The 18,507-nt window shown below is 41.7% G+C and overlaps 1 protein-coding gene and 1 long non-coding RNA gene across 3 annotated transcripts in view; one reads left to right on the plus strand and one right to left on the minus strand.

The window, feature by feature from the left end:
- Window positions 1-1,312, minus strand: part of LOC106573705 (zinc finger protein 423) — a 137,762-nt gene extending 136,450 nt beyond the window's left edge. Inside the window, exon 1 of one of the 2 annotated variants that reach the window (XM_014148998.2) lies at window positions 349-1,312. In XM_014148998.2, the coding sequence (XP_014004473.1) occupies window positions 349-388 (40 nt within the window). In that variant the 5' untranslated portion in view covers window positions 389-1,312. The remainder of the gene's footprint in view (window positions 1-348) is intronic. The other variant, XM_014148999.2, reaches the window with a different exon arrangement.
- A 12,087-nt stretch (window positions 1,313-13,399) lies between these two features.
- On the plus strand, window positions 13,400-16,444 carry LOC106573704 (uncharacterized). The gene is made up of 2 exons (XR_006759737.1): window positions 13,400-13,978; window positions 16,278-16,444. It is a non-coding gene; the product is annotated as an uncharacterized lncRNA (long non-coding RNA).
- The last annotated feature ends 2,063 nt before the right edge of the window (window positions 16,445-18,507 follow it).

The following is an 18,507-nucleotide window of genomic DNA, read 5'->3' on the forward strand; positions in this document are numbered from 1 at the left end:
AGTAGCTAATGAAACAAACACGTTGCAGTCTAGTCGGGTATTGAATGTGGTCCCAATTTACAATCGATTAAGTAATTAGCTGATCAGGGAACGCCTGAGTGACTATTGTAACACTACAGAGAGTAGTCTATGTTGGACCAGGTAAATGCACTATGATTTATTTTACTTTAAGTTGCGTAGGCTTTGTTTGGCAAAATATATATAATAAAGACTACACAGTGACGATATTTAAATCTTTGAATTTCACAGTATTCGCCAAATGATGCCATGAAATATTCTTATTGGTTTTGCGTCTACTCGTGAGTTTGTCTCCAGTCTCTCCATAAAATAAAATGTCAAAACACTTACCTTTTACGGAACGCGGTTTAGCCTGTTTTCGTCTAGACATCTCTGGGCTGATAGTATTTTCTTCTAATGTAGATCTCTAATGCTTTGCGAATACAGTCATACAGATGGATACTTTAGCTGGCGTTTTTCACTTCTTTGCCTGTTGCAATGCGGCAACTTCAGACTCTGATAGTAGCCTATAATCCAGTTAAAATGAGGTAGGTACAATTAAGAGCTGTGGAGAGGCGCATTGCCCGGATACTCCAGCAATTTAACTTCTTCAGCTGGACTCAACCTGTAGAATTAACGTAACAACTTGTCTTTCTTTCTGGGTCCGTAGCGACAATATGTATCTTTTGTCCCTTTATGTTCGTTGGCGACAGCGCGACTATATCCGTAGAGTTTGAAGAGACAGCCAAAGCCAAATGACAGCGGTGCGATGCGGTAACACCTGATCGGCAGTTAGAAAGGTGCCAGACACTACGTCCAAATAATGTGATTACCTGACTACACAATTCTAGAATTCTGTTCAAACAAGCTTTACGTTTTTTATTTTTCCTCCTGTGCTTCTTGAGGTTGTTCTCGGAACTAAGTCTTTCTCCCTGATCTTGCGAACAGCGAACCTCCCTCCTCCGTCCGTCCGTTATTTTTCAGAAGGTGACATGGGCAATGCAACCTTACCCAGCATTTTCTCCATTGGGGATTTGTTCAAATATCTCCCCTTTTAATTTAATTCATAAACCCAGTGAAATGTTTGCGGTCGCTAGCCTCTTTCTCCCTTTTTCTTTGTCCTGACTCTGGTCTTCCCTCCGCCTCCCGATCCGACTACTGGCGGGGCTGCAGCGCAGACACACATAATAAAGCCAGGCTTGGCTGGAAATGTAGCTGTGTCCCAGCAGGAGGATGTGAGAGTAGGGTCCCGGCGGGGGAGCGCTCTGATCCCGCTGGGAGCACTGCACAGCCTGGGTTGAGCAGACAGAGCGAGCCAACAGCACCAAACCATGGTCAGCCATGGAAACTACAGCTTAACTTTGAGCACAGATTGGGGCCAAAACACGGAGTTTAGAGGAACTCTGCAGAGCGCATGAAAAATACGGACTGGATTTGGTTTTAGTCCTTTAAATCTAAATGTTTGCCTGTGATGTTGAAATGCCTTTTCTAAAAGTAGGTGGTCGTGAAACGTATCCGTTTCTTTCCATGCATAATTTCTATATTTATTATAAATTAGCCTGTCATCAATATTGGCTGTTATTTTGCCGTGCTTAACAGTGCGTTATAGCTTTTTAACGCACCTTAATACAAAGTCTGTAACTTCATTATTCGGAATTATTTTAAATGTGAGGTGTGTTTCTGTGTTGTTTTTTCAAGGGGGTCTGGGCCCTCACCAATGGCTGTATGAATGGGCAAAGTCATCGATCACGTGACACCATTCATTCCTATGTGAAGAACCCATGAGTGTGTGAGAGCGGTAAACCCAACGAAGCCGACTGTAGACGAAAGTCGGTCAGTGATATCGGGGGTGGGTCGTCTGCAACAGCAGAAAGTCGGACACTGTAGTGCCTTCAAACTCAACTTTGGACCTCGCAGCCAGCTCCACCTCATTTTTTCATTGTTCCCTTCTAATCGGGCAATTTTGGGGGGGGATTTAACCAGACAAGTCAGTTAAGAACAAATTTTTATTTACAATGACGTCCTACACCTGCCAAACCCTATGGAACTCTCAATCCCAGCCGGTTGAGATACAGCCTGGGTGTCTGTAGTGAGCCTCAAGCACTGAGATGCAGTACCTTAGACCACTGTGCCACTCGGGAGCCCATTTAGACCTGGAACACCAGGTGGGTGCAATGAATTATCAGGTAGAAAACCATCCAGCTCTGGACCTCGTAGGGTAAGAATTGAATACCCCTGCTGTAGTGGTTTTCCGTCAACATAGCTGCTATTGTTTATAAAATGTTGTCTGTGTAAATGTTGAAATAAACTGCCATATCACACACTCACAAACTGGAAACATAGCGTGTACAATTCATTGGTCAGAGAGTCAGGGGTCTCAAATGTTCACACTGATGGTGAAAACGTGGAGAAATGTTGGGTTTACGTGTGTTAGAACCTTCCTAGAAGTCACAGAGGATGCACAGATGGACTTGGTCCTACTTTAAATTATGTTCAGCTTATAAAGGCTTCATAAACACTACATAAATGTGTTACAAATCATCTATAACTATGTCATGCTTTATAGAAGGTTAATAAATGTGGCATAACTGTGTGACATAACCACCGATGTCAAATATGACACACCTGTGTATTATAAAGGGTGGCATAAGCACCTCTTAATAAAGGCCTTATAAATCATATTAAATTGAGGCTTCACAAAGCATTTATAACCCTGCCATGCATCTTGGTAGAGCATTGCAATGCCAGGATATTGGGTTTGATTCCCGGGATCACCCATACGTAGAAATGTATTCATGCATGACTCTTTACCAATCCATATTTCTCAGGCAAAAAGTAAAACCTTAAAGAAAAGAACATTAACGCTATAGACCATATGACTGGACAGGAAATAGAAAGCATCAACTGGATGTTAAATGTGTTTCCCGTCAGGTATTTTAACTGTCTGTATTGTCTACTTGTTGAATGTTTGTGGTTGTTTGTAATGTCTTGTTAATTGGTGTTGGACCCCAGGAAGATTAGCTAGCGTTACAGCGTTAGCTAATGGGGATCTTAATAAAAAGGACAAATTACTGTAAGTCGCTTTGGATAAAGGTGTCTGCTACATGTTATACAGTGTCTTTGGAAAGTATTCAGACCCCTTGACTTTTTCCAAATTGTGTTACGTTACAGCCTTATTCTAAAATGGATTAAAAAATAAATAAATTGCAATCTACACACAATACCCCTTAATAACAAACAGAAAACTGTATTTTATACATTTTTGCACATTTATTACAAATAAAAAACATACATTATTTACATAAGTATTCAGACCCTTTGCTATGAGACTCAAAATTGAGCTCAGGTGCATCCTGTTTCCATTGATCATCCTTGAGATGTTTCTACAACTTCATTGTAGTCCACCTGTGGTAAATTCAATTGATTGGACATGATTTGGAAAGGCACACACTTGTCTATATAAGGTCCCACAGTTGACAGTGCATGTCAAGGCAAAAACCAAACCGTGAGGTCAAAGGAATTGTCCGTAGAGCTCCGAGACAGGATTGTGTTGAGGCACAGATCTGGGTAAGGTTACCAAACCAGTTATGCAGCATTGAAGGTCGCCAAGAACCCATTGGCCTCCATCATTCTTAAATTGAAGAAGTTTGGAACCACAAAGACTCTTCCTAGAGCTGACCGCCTGGCTAAACGGAGAAATCGGGGGAGTTGGGGAGGTGACCAACAACCCAATGGTCACTCTGACAGAGCTCTAGAGTTCATCTGCGTAGATGGGAGAACCTTCCAGAAGGACAACCATCTCTGCAGCACTCCACCAATCAGGCCTTTATGGTAGAGTGGCCAGACGGAAAAGGGTTCACGGGCTCCAGAGTGGCGCAGCGGTCAAAGACACTGCATCTCAGTGTCTCAGGACTACAGTCCCTGGTTCAATTCCAGGCTGTATCACATCCAGTCGTGTTTGGGAGTCCCATAGGGGGGTGCACAGCGTCTTCTGGGTTTGGTTCACCTGTCCTTGTGATTGTCTCCACCCCCTCCAGGTGTCGCTTATTATCCCCGCTGTATACATCCCTGTGTTTCCTGTCTCTCTGTGCCAGTTCATCTTGTTTGCCAAGTCAACCAGCGTTTTTCCTTGCTCCTATTTTTCCCAGTCTCTGTTTGTTTTTAGTCCTCCTCGTTTCGACCCTTGCCTGTCCTGACTCCGAACCCGCCTGCCTGACAACTCTGCCTGTTCTGACTACCAGCCTGCCTGTCCCCTTGTACTGTTTTGGACTCGGATCTGATTTCTGACCCCTGCCTGGCCTGACCTCGATACTGCCTATCGTCAAGTACTGTTTGGACTCTGACCTGGTTTATGAACTCTCACCTGTCACCGACCTGCCTTTGCCTACTCCCTTTGTTATAATAAATATCAGAGCTCTACCATCTGCCTCCTGTGTCTGCATTTGGGTCTTGCCTTGTGCCCTTATAGTGCTGCAGGACGACACACACTTTAAAGTGCAGTCATTAACAGGGTTGCTCTGCCTTTTTAAAATGCATTCTTTTTCCTGATTTTTTTCCCCCAAATTCCATTTTCTTGGTTGTGTTTTTACAGGTTTTGGATTTCCACCAGCTCTTCTGGTTTGCAAATGTTTTTTCACTTTTTTTTTTAGAAAACGAAATAAAAATGTCTGTGCTCACAACAATGCTTAAAACTACATTAGGTGATGACTTTTGAGGTCTGGGAAAAATCTATCAAACTTAGAGTTTTTTTATGAAGTTGCCCTTTAATTCAGTGAGCATGCCCTGCACTGTTTGGTTAGCGGGTTTTCTGTAGTGCAGGAAGTACACGTGATGTGATTCGGCCGCCAATGGAATGGGTGCAGTAAAAGGCCAGCAACACTCCCTAATATTCAGAGTCCCATGAAATGACACTATATATACACATTCTACAGACCCTACTGAATATTCCCTACAATTCTTTTACTGCTGCACCCAGAATAGTTCTTGCTCTAAGCAAATCTGTATTTCATATACAGTGATTCACATTGAGGGTATTTATTTGACCTTGGAACATGTTCTAAAACCCTAATTTAATGTAAATGTCACTTAAATATAAACAAATATGAATCATTGTTAATTATTATTCATATATCATGAATGGTTGATACTTTTCTACTATTACGTGGGGGATTTTTATTTTGAAAGTGTTTGAAATTGCGTGTTGCTGACAAGATCCTGATCCTGTGTTGAGTTGGAAAATTAAATACCCCACTTGTGCTGTCACTGGACAGCGAAACACAAGTTATCCTTTATTTATTTTAATTTAAATGAGTCTGTAGTAGTTATGTGTTGAGTTAGATTACACACTGTAGCTACCTCAATCGTTATCTGAAATTATTTAGGTGACTTCACAGCAATTGCTAGTTAGCCGAAATGCAGGCTCAGCTAAATACAAATCTCCCTACATACAGCAATGTTGACCATTTTCCCATTTAGATTTTCTGGCGCAGCATAGAAATGCCCTTATCCAGATGGTATAACAAAGGCATTTCCTAACTTTCTTTGATGTTACTTTTAAGGTTGGAACCAACATGCAGTACCTCCAGTGGGAAGAGAGGCAAGAGCCATTCATCCACCAGCTCAGGGACAAGCTACACTATTCACAGCCCTGTGTAATGTTCAACGTAATTGTATTGCTGTACTTTTTGAAACTTAATGTATTTGTATTGTTTGAAAAATGTACAAATAAAAGGAAATGTATTTAATGACTTAAATTATGTTTATTTGTTTTAGCTGTTAGTGATAATTACCTAAGTGTTAATACATTTGTGTTTAGATCATTAAGCCTTTATATGTATGTGTTATGAATGACCAAAGCGGTCTGACTTTAAATACAGCATCATGTGATATAGTCTTCATGGATGTGTTATGAATGACCGAAGGTGTCTCACTTAAAACTAAGTATTACAGGACACGACATAGTGTTAATAAAGATGTTATTAACGTTCTGCTTAAGCCGTCTTCCACACTTCAAGGTTCTCATGATCCACAGGTTACTGTAGGCTATGAGAGGTATGTAAATCGGTTGATGGACCTACAAAGCTTGCATTTGTGTGTGTGCGTATATGTGTGTCAAGCAAGTTGATTTGGAGTAGTCCAACCTGAGACTACCGCACCAGGTATTCCTCTTCTGATCCAATGAAGGAGACCAGAGCTTGATTACAACCTGTTACAATGGTGCCAACAGTTTGTGGCTGATCTTTCAGCTGGGAAGTGGGTGAATGTGTCAAACACCTGACTGGGCCCAGCACGGCGCCCTATGGCTTGTATTTGTTGTGTTTGTGTTCGTGTACTGAAGAAAAAAAAAACAATTTCAATGTCTTTAGGTTGGGGGCTTTCATCAAGGCAAGTGTTTCTTGGTGTAACGTCATCCCCAGGCTATTCCACACACAGCACATATAAGCCTGGAATATCAACCATTCAAAGTTGGCCTTAGTCGGCGTGAGCATAGAATTCTATACGGACAGATCAAAATTTACTGATAAATAATGTTTACATCCATAAATAACTGTAGTGACCATGTGTTTATAAACGTGGATATCGACTTTGCCACTTCAGCATGCTTTTCTGGCACAGTCAATGCCATGCAAGGCTACGGGCGAGGGTTCGCCGGCCACCACAGACGAGCTCACTCTCCCTGCCTGTACGATCAGAGCCGGCTGCAGACAATGATCAGCTAGGAGGAAATCAGATTTTCTATATTTTTATGCCGTATTTATAATTTTATAAAATATATGCAACAGGTTTCTGTGCCAATGCACCACACAACCAATAAACAAAGCATAGACTTTGTGTCACGTCCTGACCAGTATAAGGGTTATTTGTTATTGTAGTTTGGTCAGGACGTGGCAGAGGGTATTTGTTTTATGTGGTTCGGGGTGGTGGTTTATTTAGTAGGGCGTTTGATTTATTATTTCCGGGTTTTGGTTTATGTTCTATGTTGTATATTTCTATGTGTAGGTTAATGGGGGGTTGGACTCTCAATTGGAGGCAGGTGCTTTCTCGTTGCCTCTGATTGAGAGTCCTATATATGGGTAATTGTTTGGTTTAGTGTTTGTGGGAGATTGTCTCTTGTTTTGCATGTCTATGCCTGACAAGACTGTTTTGTTGATCGGTCGTTCTTTATTTTGGTGTTTTCTTGGTTTAAAATAAACTACAAGATGAGCATCCACATTCCTGCAGCGTTTTGGTCCTCCATTCCAGACGACAACCGTTACACTTTGGGCACTTCAATATCATGGTTTGCAATTTCAACACCACAATAAATACACTATGTAAATCTCGACAAACAGAAATAACAAAAATATATATGTAACATGCAAAAATGTCAAGAATTTACTGAGTTACAGTAGGACTTATCTCTGGATTTCATGACTAGGCAGGGGCGCAGCCATGGGTGGGCCTGGGAGGGCATAGGACTACTCACAGCCAGGTCCAGCCAATCAGAATAAGTTTTTCCCCACAAAGAAGAATCTCAAATATAGGTGAGGAGGATTATTTAAGACACTGTTTGAACCACAAACGTTTATAAACTTTAGGGTAATATCAAAAGTAAGTAAAGCCATTGTTTATAGGGAAAACACGAGCAGAAGAGTAATTAAGAGTAAGTATGAGCAGAAAAGTAAATAAAGCCATTGTTTGTAGGGAAAATACGAGCAGAAGAGCAAATGTAAACAAGGGAAAAAATGCACTACCCTCCCCTGCGCTGCCAAATAAACACACAACACTCCTGAAGCAAAAAAAAGATTGACAACCCTCCCCTATTTTGGACCACCCCTACCCTCAGTACATTTCGATCTGTCCCTTAATGAGTAAAGTATTTGTCACCATCACTACTTAGCACAGTCAAAAAGTCATAATTATTTCTAAACCCTGACCATTTCCACAATTTATCATCTTAAAATTTGACCACGTAGACACTTCTCATAAATGCCTACAGACAAGTGTCATTGGGGCTTTTCCTGCACTCACTCTAGCGTTCTTCTAAGACTACCTCTAGCCTTCTAAGACTATGGTCCTTTCTTCATTTTTATGTCTAGTTTAATTGGTTTTATTATTTTTAGACAAATTCATTTAAATTGACTTACTGAAATTCAGTAAACGTGTCCCTCAGAGGTTCGCAGATCAGGTAACTTCCCCTGAGCAGATCACAGTAAAAGTCTGGTCTGGGCAGGTCCACGTCATCTTTGATCAGACGGGAATTTCCCTTACACCTTCACATGGAATGCGCCACCGGTGTTCTCTCGCACACCTTCACTGGGATGCTCCACCGGTGTTCTCTCGCAGACCTTCACTGGGATGCTCCACCGGTGTTCTCTCGCAGACCTCCACAGGTGTTCTCTCGCAGACCTTCACTGGGATGCTCCACAGGTGTTCTCTCGCAGACCACTGGGATGCTCCACCGGTGTTCTCTCGCAGACCTTCACTGGGATGCTCCACCGGTGTTCTCTCGCAGACCTTCACTGGGATGCTCCACCGGTGTTCTCTCGCAGACCTTCACTGGGATGCTCCACAGGTGTTCTCTCGCAGACCTCCACAGGTGTTCTCTCGCAGACCTTCACTGGGATGCTCCACAGGTGTTCTCTCGCAGACCACTGGGATGCTCCACCGGTGTTCTCTCGCAGACCTTCACTGGGATGCTCCACCGGTGGAATCACTGATCCTGTTCCATGACACCAATATTGAAGTGGATATTCAACACCAGGGACACCTGAAGTCAATTTAAATGAATTACTCTTTATTATCAGCTAACTGGAGGTTACAACAAACACACGTACAAAGTACAAGTCTGCCACAAGCTCCGCCAGGGCGGTCTCTTCAGTCCTCTTATGTACTGCTCTGCAAAAAAGCTACATAGGCATCGTTCATAGGGTTGGTTCCTGCAGCTGACTGGCTGTTATCGCGCAGGCTCAGTTTCCCAAGAAACTGAGCAATGTCTTCTATCTTTACGTCCCGATCATATCCTGGGCATTCTGCCAATTGGTCTGAGGAGGAGGTCACAGTCACCTGCATGAACCAAGATAGAGGGAGAAAAGATGCATATTGTGTACAATTCAAGGCTCTCTCTTCAGACAATAACATTTTCCCTTACAAGCTACTCCAGGAAGTGATGTTGAAGGCTAGCTCAGTGCTGCTCCCTCTCACTGAGTAACTCAAGGTAAAGTCCCACCGGGTTACTGCAGGCTGCCATTAGCAACTAAATTATCCTTAAAATTCTTCTTTGTGCAATTTTACAACAATCTGTTGAAGGACACATCTGGTGTATTCAAAGTAATTATTCGCCACATGATTGTCTTCTAAACTATTTTTTATTTACACAAAGATTCACCACGAAGATTGCAATTTTTCCATTCACTAAAAAAAATATATAATGGGGGATCCTATTTTCTGCTAACAATGCCGGCAATACCGCAGTCGGCCTTGAACTTCAGTGGCTTCAATAAGAGAGGGGGCAGTCGTTCTCCCGTGGCCATCACAGTAAACCCTCGGAAATGTCCTATTACAGAGCCATATGTTTTCAGCACTAAAGGAAATCATAATGTCAGGATTTATTTCTTGGGGCAAGCTGCTGAACCCTCATCTAACCATAATTCGATTTGAGTAGCCTATAAAGGCTACTTACAGTTCAGACTAGGTCTACAATCTGTGTATTTGTCCCATACAGAAAAAGGACATGTTGCCAATAAGAGACAGAAAAATATTTTAAATCACATGGTGCTTTGTTCTTTTCTCTCCTGTGCAGTGCTCTTTGACCGAGCTAGAGCTGCCCGGGCGTTGTCATGGATAACTTGGTGGGCTCCCAGTCTTGACCAGCGGGGTGTCCCGCAGATTGAGCCTCACCCCCCGTCGTGAGACGGAGCGGCCTTTAAAATTGACCCCCCGTCGAGGTGGGGGCCCCTCTTGTCTCGTCTGAACTCCCCCTGAAATGAGCGCACGCCTGGAGACCGCTTTTTAAAGCGCTTGTGGCGTCCCAGAGAGAGGCCGCTGGCACGCAGGGGTGAAAGCTCTCCGCAGTGGTCCCTTATTCTCAGATAAATACAAAGGAAGAAAATAGCCCACATTACAAGCTCCTTAAGGTCAAGGACAGCCGAGACATGAATGGTTTCAAAAAGTCTTATTGTTGAATCACATAGCAAGCGATTACACCCTCTGTCATCTTCGTTCGGATTTGCTTTTATAGAGCATATACCACCTTTGATTAAGGCAAATATACATGTGGTTGAAATGAATTAAGACAATATCTGGTCTACCAGTAACAAGGCAGGGACATATGAATATCCTGCTTGTCATTTTGATTTCCCACTACCCTGGGCTATGGAGGAACATCAGGCAAATATGAGCACCCACAAAATGATTCATTATTATAGAAGAGAAATGTAATTTGTGTAGTTATATACAGTGCCTTCAGAAAGTAAAAGGGGTGTGAATACTTTTTCCAAATTGTTTTGTGTTACAGCTTGAATATAAAACTGATTAAATTGAGAGTTTGTGTCACTGATCTACACACAATACCCCATAATGTCAAAGTGGAATTTTGTTAGTAGTAATGTTTTGAAATTAATAAAAAAATGAAAAGCTGAAATGTGTTAGGTCAATAAGTATTCAACCCCTTCAACCCCTAAATAAGTTCAGGAGTATAAATGTGCTTAACAAATCGCATAATTAGTTGCATGAACTCATTCCGTGTTCAATAATAGAGGTAAACTTGGTTTTTGAATGACTACCCCATCTTTGTACCCCACACATACAATTATCTGTAAAGGTCCCCAAGCACAGATTCAACCACACATACCAGGGAGTTTTTTCAATGCCTCACAAAGAAGGGCACCGATTGGTAGATCTGTAAAAATTAAAAAAAGACGCTGAATATTCCTTTCAGCACGGTGAATTTATTAATTACACTTTGGATGATGTATCAATACACCCAGTAACTACAAAGATACAGGTGTCCTTCCTAACTCAGTTGCCAGAGAGGAAGGTAACTGCTCAGGGATTTCACCATGAGGCCAATGGTGATTTTAAAACAGATACAGAGTTTAACAGTTGTGATATGAGAAAACTGAGGATGGATCAACAACATTGTAGTTACTCCACAATACTAGCCTAAATAACAGTGAAAAGAAGGAAGGCTGTATAGAATACAAATATTTGAAAACATGCATCCTGTTTACAAAAAGGCACCTGAGCATTAATGCAAAAAATATGGAAAATCAATTAACTTCTTGTCCTGAATACAAAGTGAAAACACATCACATAACTGAGTACCACTCTTCATATTTTCAAGCATGGTGGAAGCTGCATCATGTTATGTGTATGCTTGTAACCAAAACTAAGGAGATGATTGTGGACTACAGGAAAAGGAGGACCGAGCACACCCCCATTCTCATCGACGGGGCTGTAGTGGAGCAGGTTGAGAGCTTCAAGTTCCTTGGTGTCCTTGGCGTCCTTGGTGTCCACATCAACAACAAACTAGAATGATCCAAACACACCAAGACAGTCGTGAAGAGGGCACGACAAAGCCTATTCCCCCCCAGGAAACTAAAAAGATTTGGCATGGGATCCTGAGATCCTCAAAAGGTTCTACGCTGCAACATCGAGAGCATCCTGACTGGTTGCATCACTGCCTGGTACGGAAAGTGCTCAGCCTCTGACCGCAAGGCACTACAGAGAGTAGTGTGTACAGCCCAGTACATCACTGGGGCTAAGCTGCCTGCCATCCAGGACCTCTACACCAGGCGTTGTCAGAGGAAGGCCCTAAAAATTGTCAAAGACCCCAGCCACCAGTCAGACTGTTCTCTCTACTACCGCATCGCAAGCGGTACCGGAGTGCCAAGTCTAGGACAAAAAGGCTTCTCAACAGTTTCTACCCCCAAGCCATAAGACTCCTGAACAGGTAATCAAATGGCTACCTGGACTATTTGCATTGTGTGCCCCCCCAACCCCTCTTTTTACACTGCTGCTACTCTCTTTTTATCATATATGCATAGTCACTTTAACTATGCATTCATGTACATACTACCTCAATCAGCCTGACTAACCGGTGTCTGTATGTAGCCTCGCTACTTTTATAGCCTCACTACTGTACATAGCCTGTCTTTTTACTGTTGTTTTACCTACCTATTGTTCACCTAATACCGTTTTTGCACTATTGGTTAGAGCCTGTAAGTAAGCATTTCACTGTAAGGTCTACACCTGTTGTATTCGGCACCCATGACAAATAAACTTTGATTTGATTGATTTGTCATCGTTAAGGACTGGGGAATGGAGGACTGGGGAATGGAGCTAAGCACAGGCAAAATCCTAGAGGGAAACCTGGTTCAGTCTACTTTCCACCAGACACTGGGAGATGAATTCACCTTTCAGAAGGACAATAACCTAAAACACAAGGCCAAATCTACACTGGAATTGCTTACCAAGAAGACAGTGAATGTGGCCGAGTTACAGTTTTGACTTAAATCGGCCTGAAAGTCTATAGCAAGACCTGAAAATGATTGTCTAGCAATGATCCACAACCAATTTGACAGTGCTTGAAGAATTTACAAAAGAATAATGGGCAAATGTTGTACATTCCAGGTGTGGAAAGCTCAGAGGCTAACCCCGAAAGACTCACATCTGTAATCATGCCGAAGGTGCTTCTACAAAATACTGACTCAGGGGTGTGAATACTTATGTAAATGAGATATTTCTGAATATAATTTTCAATACATTTGCTAACATTTCTAAAAACATGTTTCACTTTTGTGTGTAGATAGATGGGTGGGGGAAAATAGTTATCATTTTGAATTCAGGCTGTAACACAACAAAATGTGGAATAAGTCAAGGGGTATGAATACTTTCTGAAAGCACTGTACCTAGTGCTGTTCTGTTTAACTGATATTGTGTTAGAAAACCAGTCTGATTTGGAGACATCTATTCTACATGGTTAATTCATGTATATTAGGCCTACATTGATTTAGAACAGCATGTGAGATGTGACTCCAATGTGCATTTGATTTAATCAAATTTACAATATAGACACATGTAGGCATACATTTATTTAGAACAGGGGTTCTCAAACGTTTCTGTCCCAGGACCCCATTTTGATATCTGAAAAATCACATGACCCCAACCATGTGAAAAAAAATAGATGTATTAACGGCCAATGTTAACTTTTTAAGTTGAGGCTATCTATGGCAGTCAATTGAAACATTTTTATCAGTATTTCTGATTGTCTTCTCAACTCACCATCACATACTTTTAATGTGGGGCTATGACAGTCAATTGCAAATTAGTCTGACATAATGTCTCTTATCTCATCACCACTAATGGGATGGGTGTGGCTTGATGCATGTCGCGTCGGAGATTCTCAATGTCAGGGGGCGTGTTCAACAGTGCGCACCTCACCTATCGCATCAAATCTGGATCGATATTTGGTTTTAATGCAAATGAGGGCATTAAAACCAGCTTTACACAGATATAAGCTGGCGAAGGGTACCATGAGTTTTATGGTGCTTTCAAGACAACTGGGAACTCTGAAAAATACAACGTCAAATCATGACCTCAGTGATCTTCAGGTCGGAAAGTCAGAGCTCTAGAAAGAGGCCCGAGTTCCCGACTTGGAATTCCGAGTTGGATGACCGTTCAAAACGATTTTTCCCAGTTGGAGCTTATTTTTTTCCTGAGTTCCCAGTTATCTTGAACTCACTTTAGTCGGAAGTCTGATTCCAAGTTCCCAGTTGTTTTAAACGTAGCAATAATGCTCAGAGGGAGACAGCATGGTTTCACTTCGAGTCAGGAACAAAAACTCCGTGGTGACACATGAATGTGTTGTCTGCAGAATTCGGTCACATGATCTACAGCTCAATCAGCTGTTCGATTTCACTTACTGGCATGTCAACTGAGCAAGGATCCCAGACAAACGGATTGGGAAGTAGGTCCTCAAGTGTTCTTCCAAGTGTTGGAGGTGAGCAGTCATCACTCGTGTGGGAAATTTACTGATACTGTTTTCTGTTTGAAACATGCACTGCCGAGGGAAGGGGGCATTGTTAGCTTTTGAAAGACTCTCCAATAAGAATTCTTTCCTCTGAATCCACTGATACGGTCACTCATCTGTATAATGTTTTTGTATTTCCCCTGCATGGTTGCGTACAGTTTGTTCAGTTTCCCAAATATGTCTGTTACGTAGGCAAGGATAGACTTTTTCCTTTCATTACACAGAAAGTCAACCAAGTAAAAAAAATATATATATCCATTGTGAATGACAACAGTTCCTCTCTCAATGCGATACATCTTTCCAACACTCCCCCTCGAAAAACACCAAGCCTCAGTGTGAAATAGAACTTTGTCAAGCTCTGATCCCATATCTCAACATACAGTAGTTCTGAAAACAGGCATGCGCGCAGTGGATGTGATATGATGTAGTTTACAGTCAAAGTTACCTGCTGCAGTACATCTCCGAGTTCTGTGGTTAGCACTTTTGCCACCAGTTGCTCTTGGTTTATCCATTATAGCTCAGTGGTTGTATCATACAATGCGTCCATATGGCAGAAGGAGACATTCATAACTAGAGTGCAGAGGCCCATCCATGCAAAAGCCCACCATTCGATCCCATGGAATCGGTTTGTCGTCAATATAGCCACGCAGCACACTGAACATCCCCTGTGCAGTTTCATGCTCGGGAATCATGAGACAGAACAATATGTCCGTGAATAGCATCACCTGACATGTATAGCGAACAAAAGCCAATGCATGGGCAGCTATCGTCCATTTGAAGAGCATAAGCTGGGGAGTTTTGGAATCGTTCAGTCAGTTTCCTCTTGATTGCTAGCAATAGCATAAACTCTTTGTTTAACAGTGTTATCTGACAAAAGTTTTGATGTGAGTTTCTTTGCATCTGCCTCCCCACACATTGTTTTCACCATATCAATTGCGGACGGTAATATAAAAGTATCTGTAATAGTATGTCGTTTCATAGCGTAGCCAGCCTAGCCATTCACCTTGGGAATGATTCAAGTGCTGCCTTTTCCCATGATTTTAAGGGCGCTCTCTGATTGAAATCTAAAAGATATAGTTAAATCATTTTCATTTAGATTAAGGTTAACCACATTACAATGCTATTGAGAGACGATATATATATATATATATATAATCATATTTTTTTGTATATATTCTTTCCTTCAGGATTTTAGAAATTCTCCCACAACCCCATTTTCGTATCAAGGCGATCCTTAGTTTGAGAACTGCTGATTTAGAACAACATGTGTATTTTATTCAATCACAGTTACAATACAGACATCACTGTGTTTGTTCCTTGATTTGAAATGTTGTTTGATTATTGGTAACACATTTAATGATGACACATTAGGATGTGTCATAGGATGTGTCACACAAATCATAGACAACCCAGTTGATGGAAACAGCATACACTCACTCACTCAGGCCTTATATTCTTTGTGTAGTAGACTATCTGCCTAGTGAAGCCACAGAAAGGCCTGCTAAAGACTCCCTCATTGTACTGTCACAAGCCTGGAGAGTTCATGTTATATTTATGTTGCCTACAGCGGATTCTCTGTTCTGTTCTGTTCAGCTGCACTCTTGCCAGCTCTGCTACGTCCACCCTCCACAGACAATGTTACATCTCATTGGTTATGCCCTAGATAAGCTATTTTTATAGGAAATAATTAGACATAACTGATTTAAATACTGCAAAGCCACACTCTTTTGTCTCGTTAGCGTGGTGTGTGTGGATCATGAGCACAAAGGTGAGAGCATAGAAAACATTTGCCTCTAGTATCTTTTTAATAAATATGCATGGGAAAATAAACATTTGTTTACCAATATTTAATGTAATTTTTTTGGTCTATTAGGATTCATCCCTCTCCTCTGACTGTGTTAAACTCTAGCCAAATGTGCAGAGAGGCATTTGTGTTATACCATTGTTCAGGTTCCCTAGCAGTTTGGAGGGTTTGCAGGAGTGATTTCAGCTGCTCTACATGAGCAGGCCACTATGGACCAGAGCACAATAATGGTAATGATGATGAGGGGAGATTGGCAGAGGAGGGGGGTGGAGAGGGGTCCTGGTTGATGGGATAGTCATGCATCCATGTACTGTACATCAATTATGTAATAACTGTTTTCCTCATCTTTCCCGCCCACCTAGAATATTTAATTAAATCCTTGACTTCTGTATTAATACACATTAAATGGAATTTCTGCTTCCCATACTGTGTTATGTGTTTTTGGCGTATGTTTACCTTATGCAGGGGCCAAGCAGCCAGTGAAAAGGGAAGAGGAGGCAGTGGCAAGGATGACAGCACTCCAGCAAAAATTATTTTCTGATGAGCTGCAACACTCCCACGACATCAGCTCTCTGTAGGGAGTCGTCTCCTAATTTCCTCCATCCATAATAAAAAGAGCTACATTAAACATTGCCATTAGTGCCAGCAATTTGTTTTATTCTCAACAGAAAGAAATGTTATCTGTGGCGGACAAACTTAACCCAATTAAAGCCCATTGTGCAGAGGGGCCTGATGCTGAGGAACGAAGGAACAGAGGCACAGCCAAGCCAACCAAAAACCTAAAGAAAAAAAGAGAACGAGGAGCGTGTTTTTGCCAAATACACAGTGGAGAAAAAGAGATGTCTTGAATGGATGGAAACACTAAATACATAGCCTCTCATCTCTCTTTACTGTGTCAGAGTGGGTGACTAATATCATGCATACACTACATACATGCAGACTTACAGCACACGTTTCCCCTCAATATTAAATACCATTAAACAAAATGTACCTACAGAACTGTGCTCAATCAGAATCTAGAGGCTTTCTTATAGACCCTTATGTCACATTCAATTTGTAATTTTTTTATTATTTCACCTTTATTTAACCAGGTAGGCAAGTTGAGAACAAGTTCTCATTTACAACTGCGACCTGGCCAAGATAAAGCAAAGCAGTTCGACACATAACAACACAGAGATACACATGGAGTAAAACAAACACAGTCGATAATAGAATAGAAAAATAAGTCTATATACAATGTGAGCAAATGAGGTGAGATAAGGGAGGTAAAGGCAATAAATAGGCCATGGTGGCGAAGTAAATACAATATAGCAATTAAAACACTGGAATGGTAGATTTTACACTAGATGAGTGTGCAAAATAGAAATACTGGGGTACAAAGGAGCAAAATAAATAAATATAGTAGGAGAAGTGGTAGTTGTTTGGGCTATTTATAGATGGGCTATGTACAGGTGCAGTGATCTGTGAGCTGCTCTGACAGCTGGTGCTTAAAGCTAGTGAGGGAGATAAGTGTTTCCAGTTTCAGAGATTTTTGTAGTTCGTTCCAGTCATTGGCAGCAGAGAACTGGAAGGAGAGGCGGCCAAAGGAGGACTTGGCTTTGGGGGTGACAAGTGAGATATACCTGCTGGAACGCGTGCAACGTGTGGGTGCAGCTATGGTGACCAACGAGCTGAGAGAAGGCGGGACTTTACCTAGCAGGGTCTTTGTTGAATGATGAGAATGGGGCATTCAATCTAGACACACAAAGCCACCTACCCCAAATCACTCAACCCCACCCATAGATACCCACACATTGAAGTGTTAATTGTTGTGATAACACCTTCCAATAACGGGTCTAATTATCAACATGTTTGGCTGTTAGAGTGCTTACCTGGCAGTCATCTGTGGCGATGGGGAGGGGGTCAGAGCTGGAGGATCCTAATGAAGATCTCATTCTCAGCAGCACACACAGGCACAGTTTGGGGTTAAGGTAATTTAGAAACAAGTCCCATTAAAAGCCAACTGCAGATCAGATCCTGTGAATTCTGACACAGTGGTGCCAGGAATAGTCATAGTGATACATTTTGATTGATATCCAATTGTGAAGCTAACACAGAAGTAGAAAGTAAACGTATAAGGCTTTATGGGAGGGCGATGTTGCTGTGCATCTAAGTTTTCTCAACGTGATTACTTACTGTACATAGGCTACATGTGCAAAGACATGGGTAAGAAGTTTTAGGTTTGTGTGCAAAAAGATTGACAGATCAACCGTTTGAATACAATCTGTCTGATTATCCACGTTTCAGTCTAGCCATTCATCTGATTTATAGGATGTTGTTTTTCCCTTCTCCCACAAAGCTCCAATCAACATTTCTCAGCTGGTGAAATGAAGCATAAACAGTTCTCCATTACTTTGAGAGTCGATGGATTCTTCACAGCTGCAGCCGAGGGCCTGTGATCAGGAGTTGGAGACAAAAACAACTGGAGAACATGCCTGACCACACACATCCACCCACTCACAGTGACTGTATGCCACACTCACTCCTAAACAGAACACTACATCACAATCACCTAACACAACCACATACTAACACAACTTAACCATGATCGTATTAATTGGATTCATTCCGACATTTCAAAAGATAAATGTGTACCGTTTGACATTTTACTGCATTGTTAGGAGTTAGTAACATAAGCATTTGGCTGCATCCACTA

This window comes from Salmo salar, chromosome ssa16 (assembly GCF_905237065.1).
Source record: "Salmo salar chromosome ssa16, Ssal_v3.1, whole genome shotgun sequence".
NCBI lineage: Eukaryota > Metazoa > Chordata > Actinopteri > Salmoniformes > Salmonidae > Salmo > Salmo salar.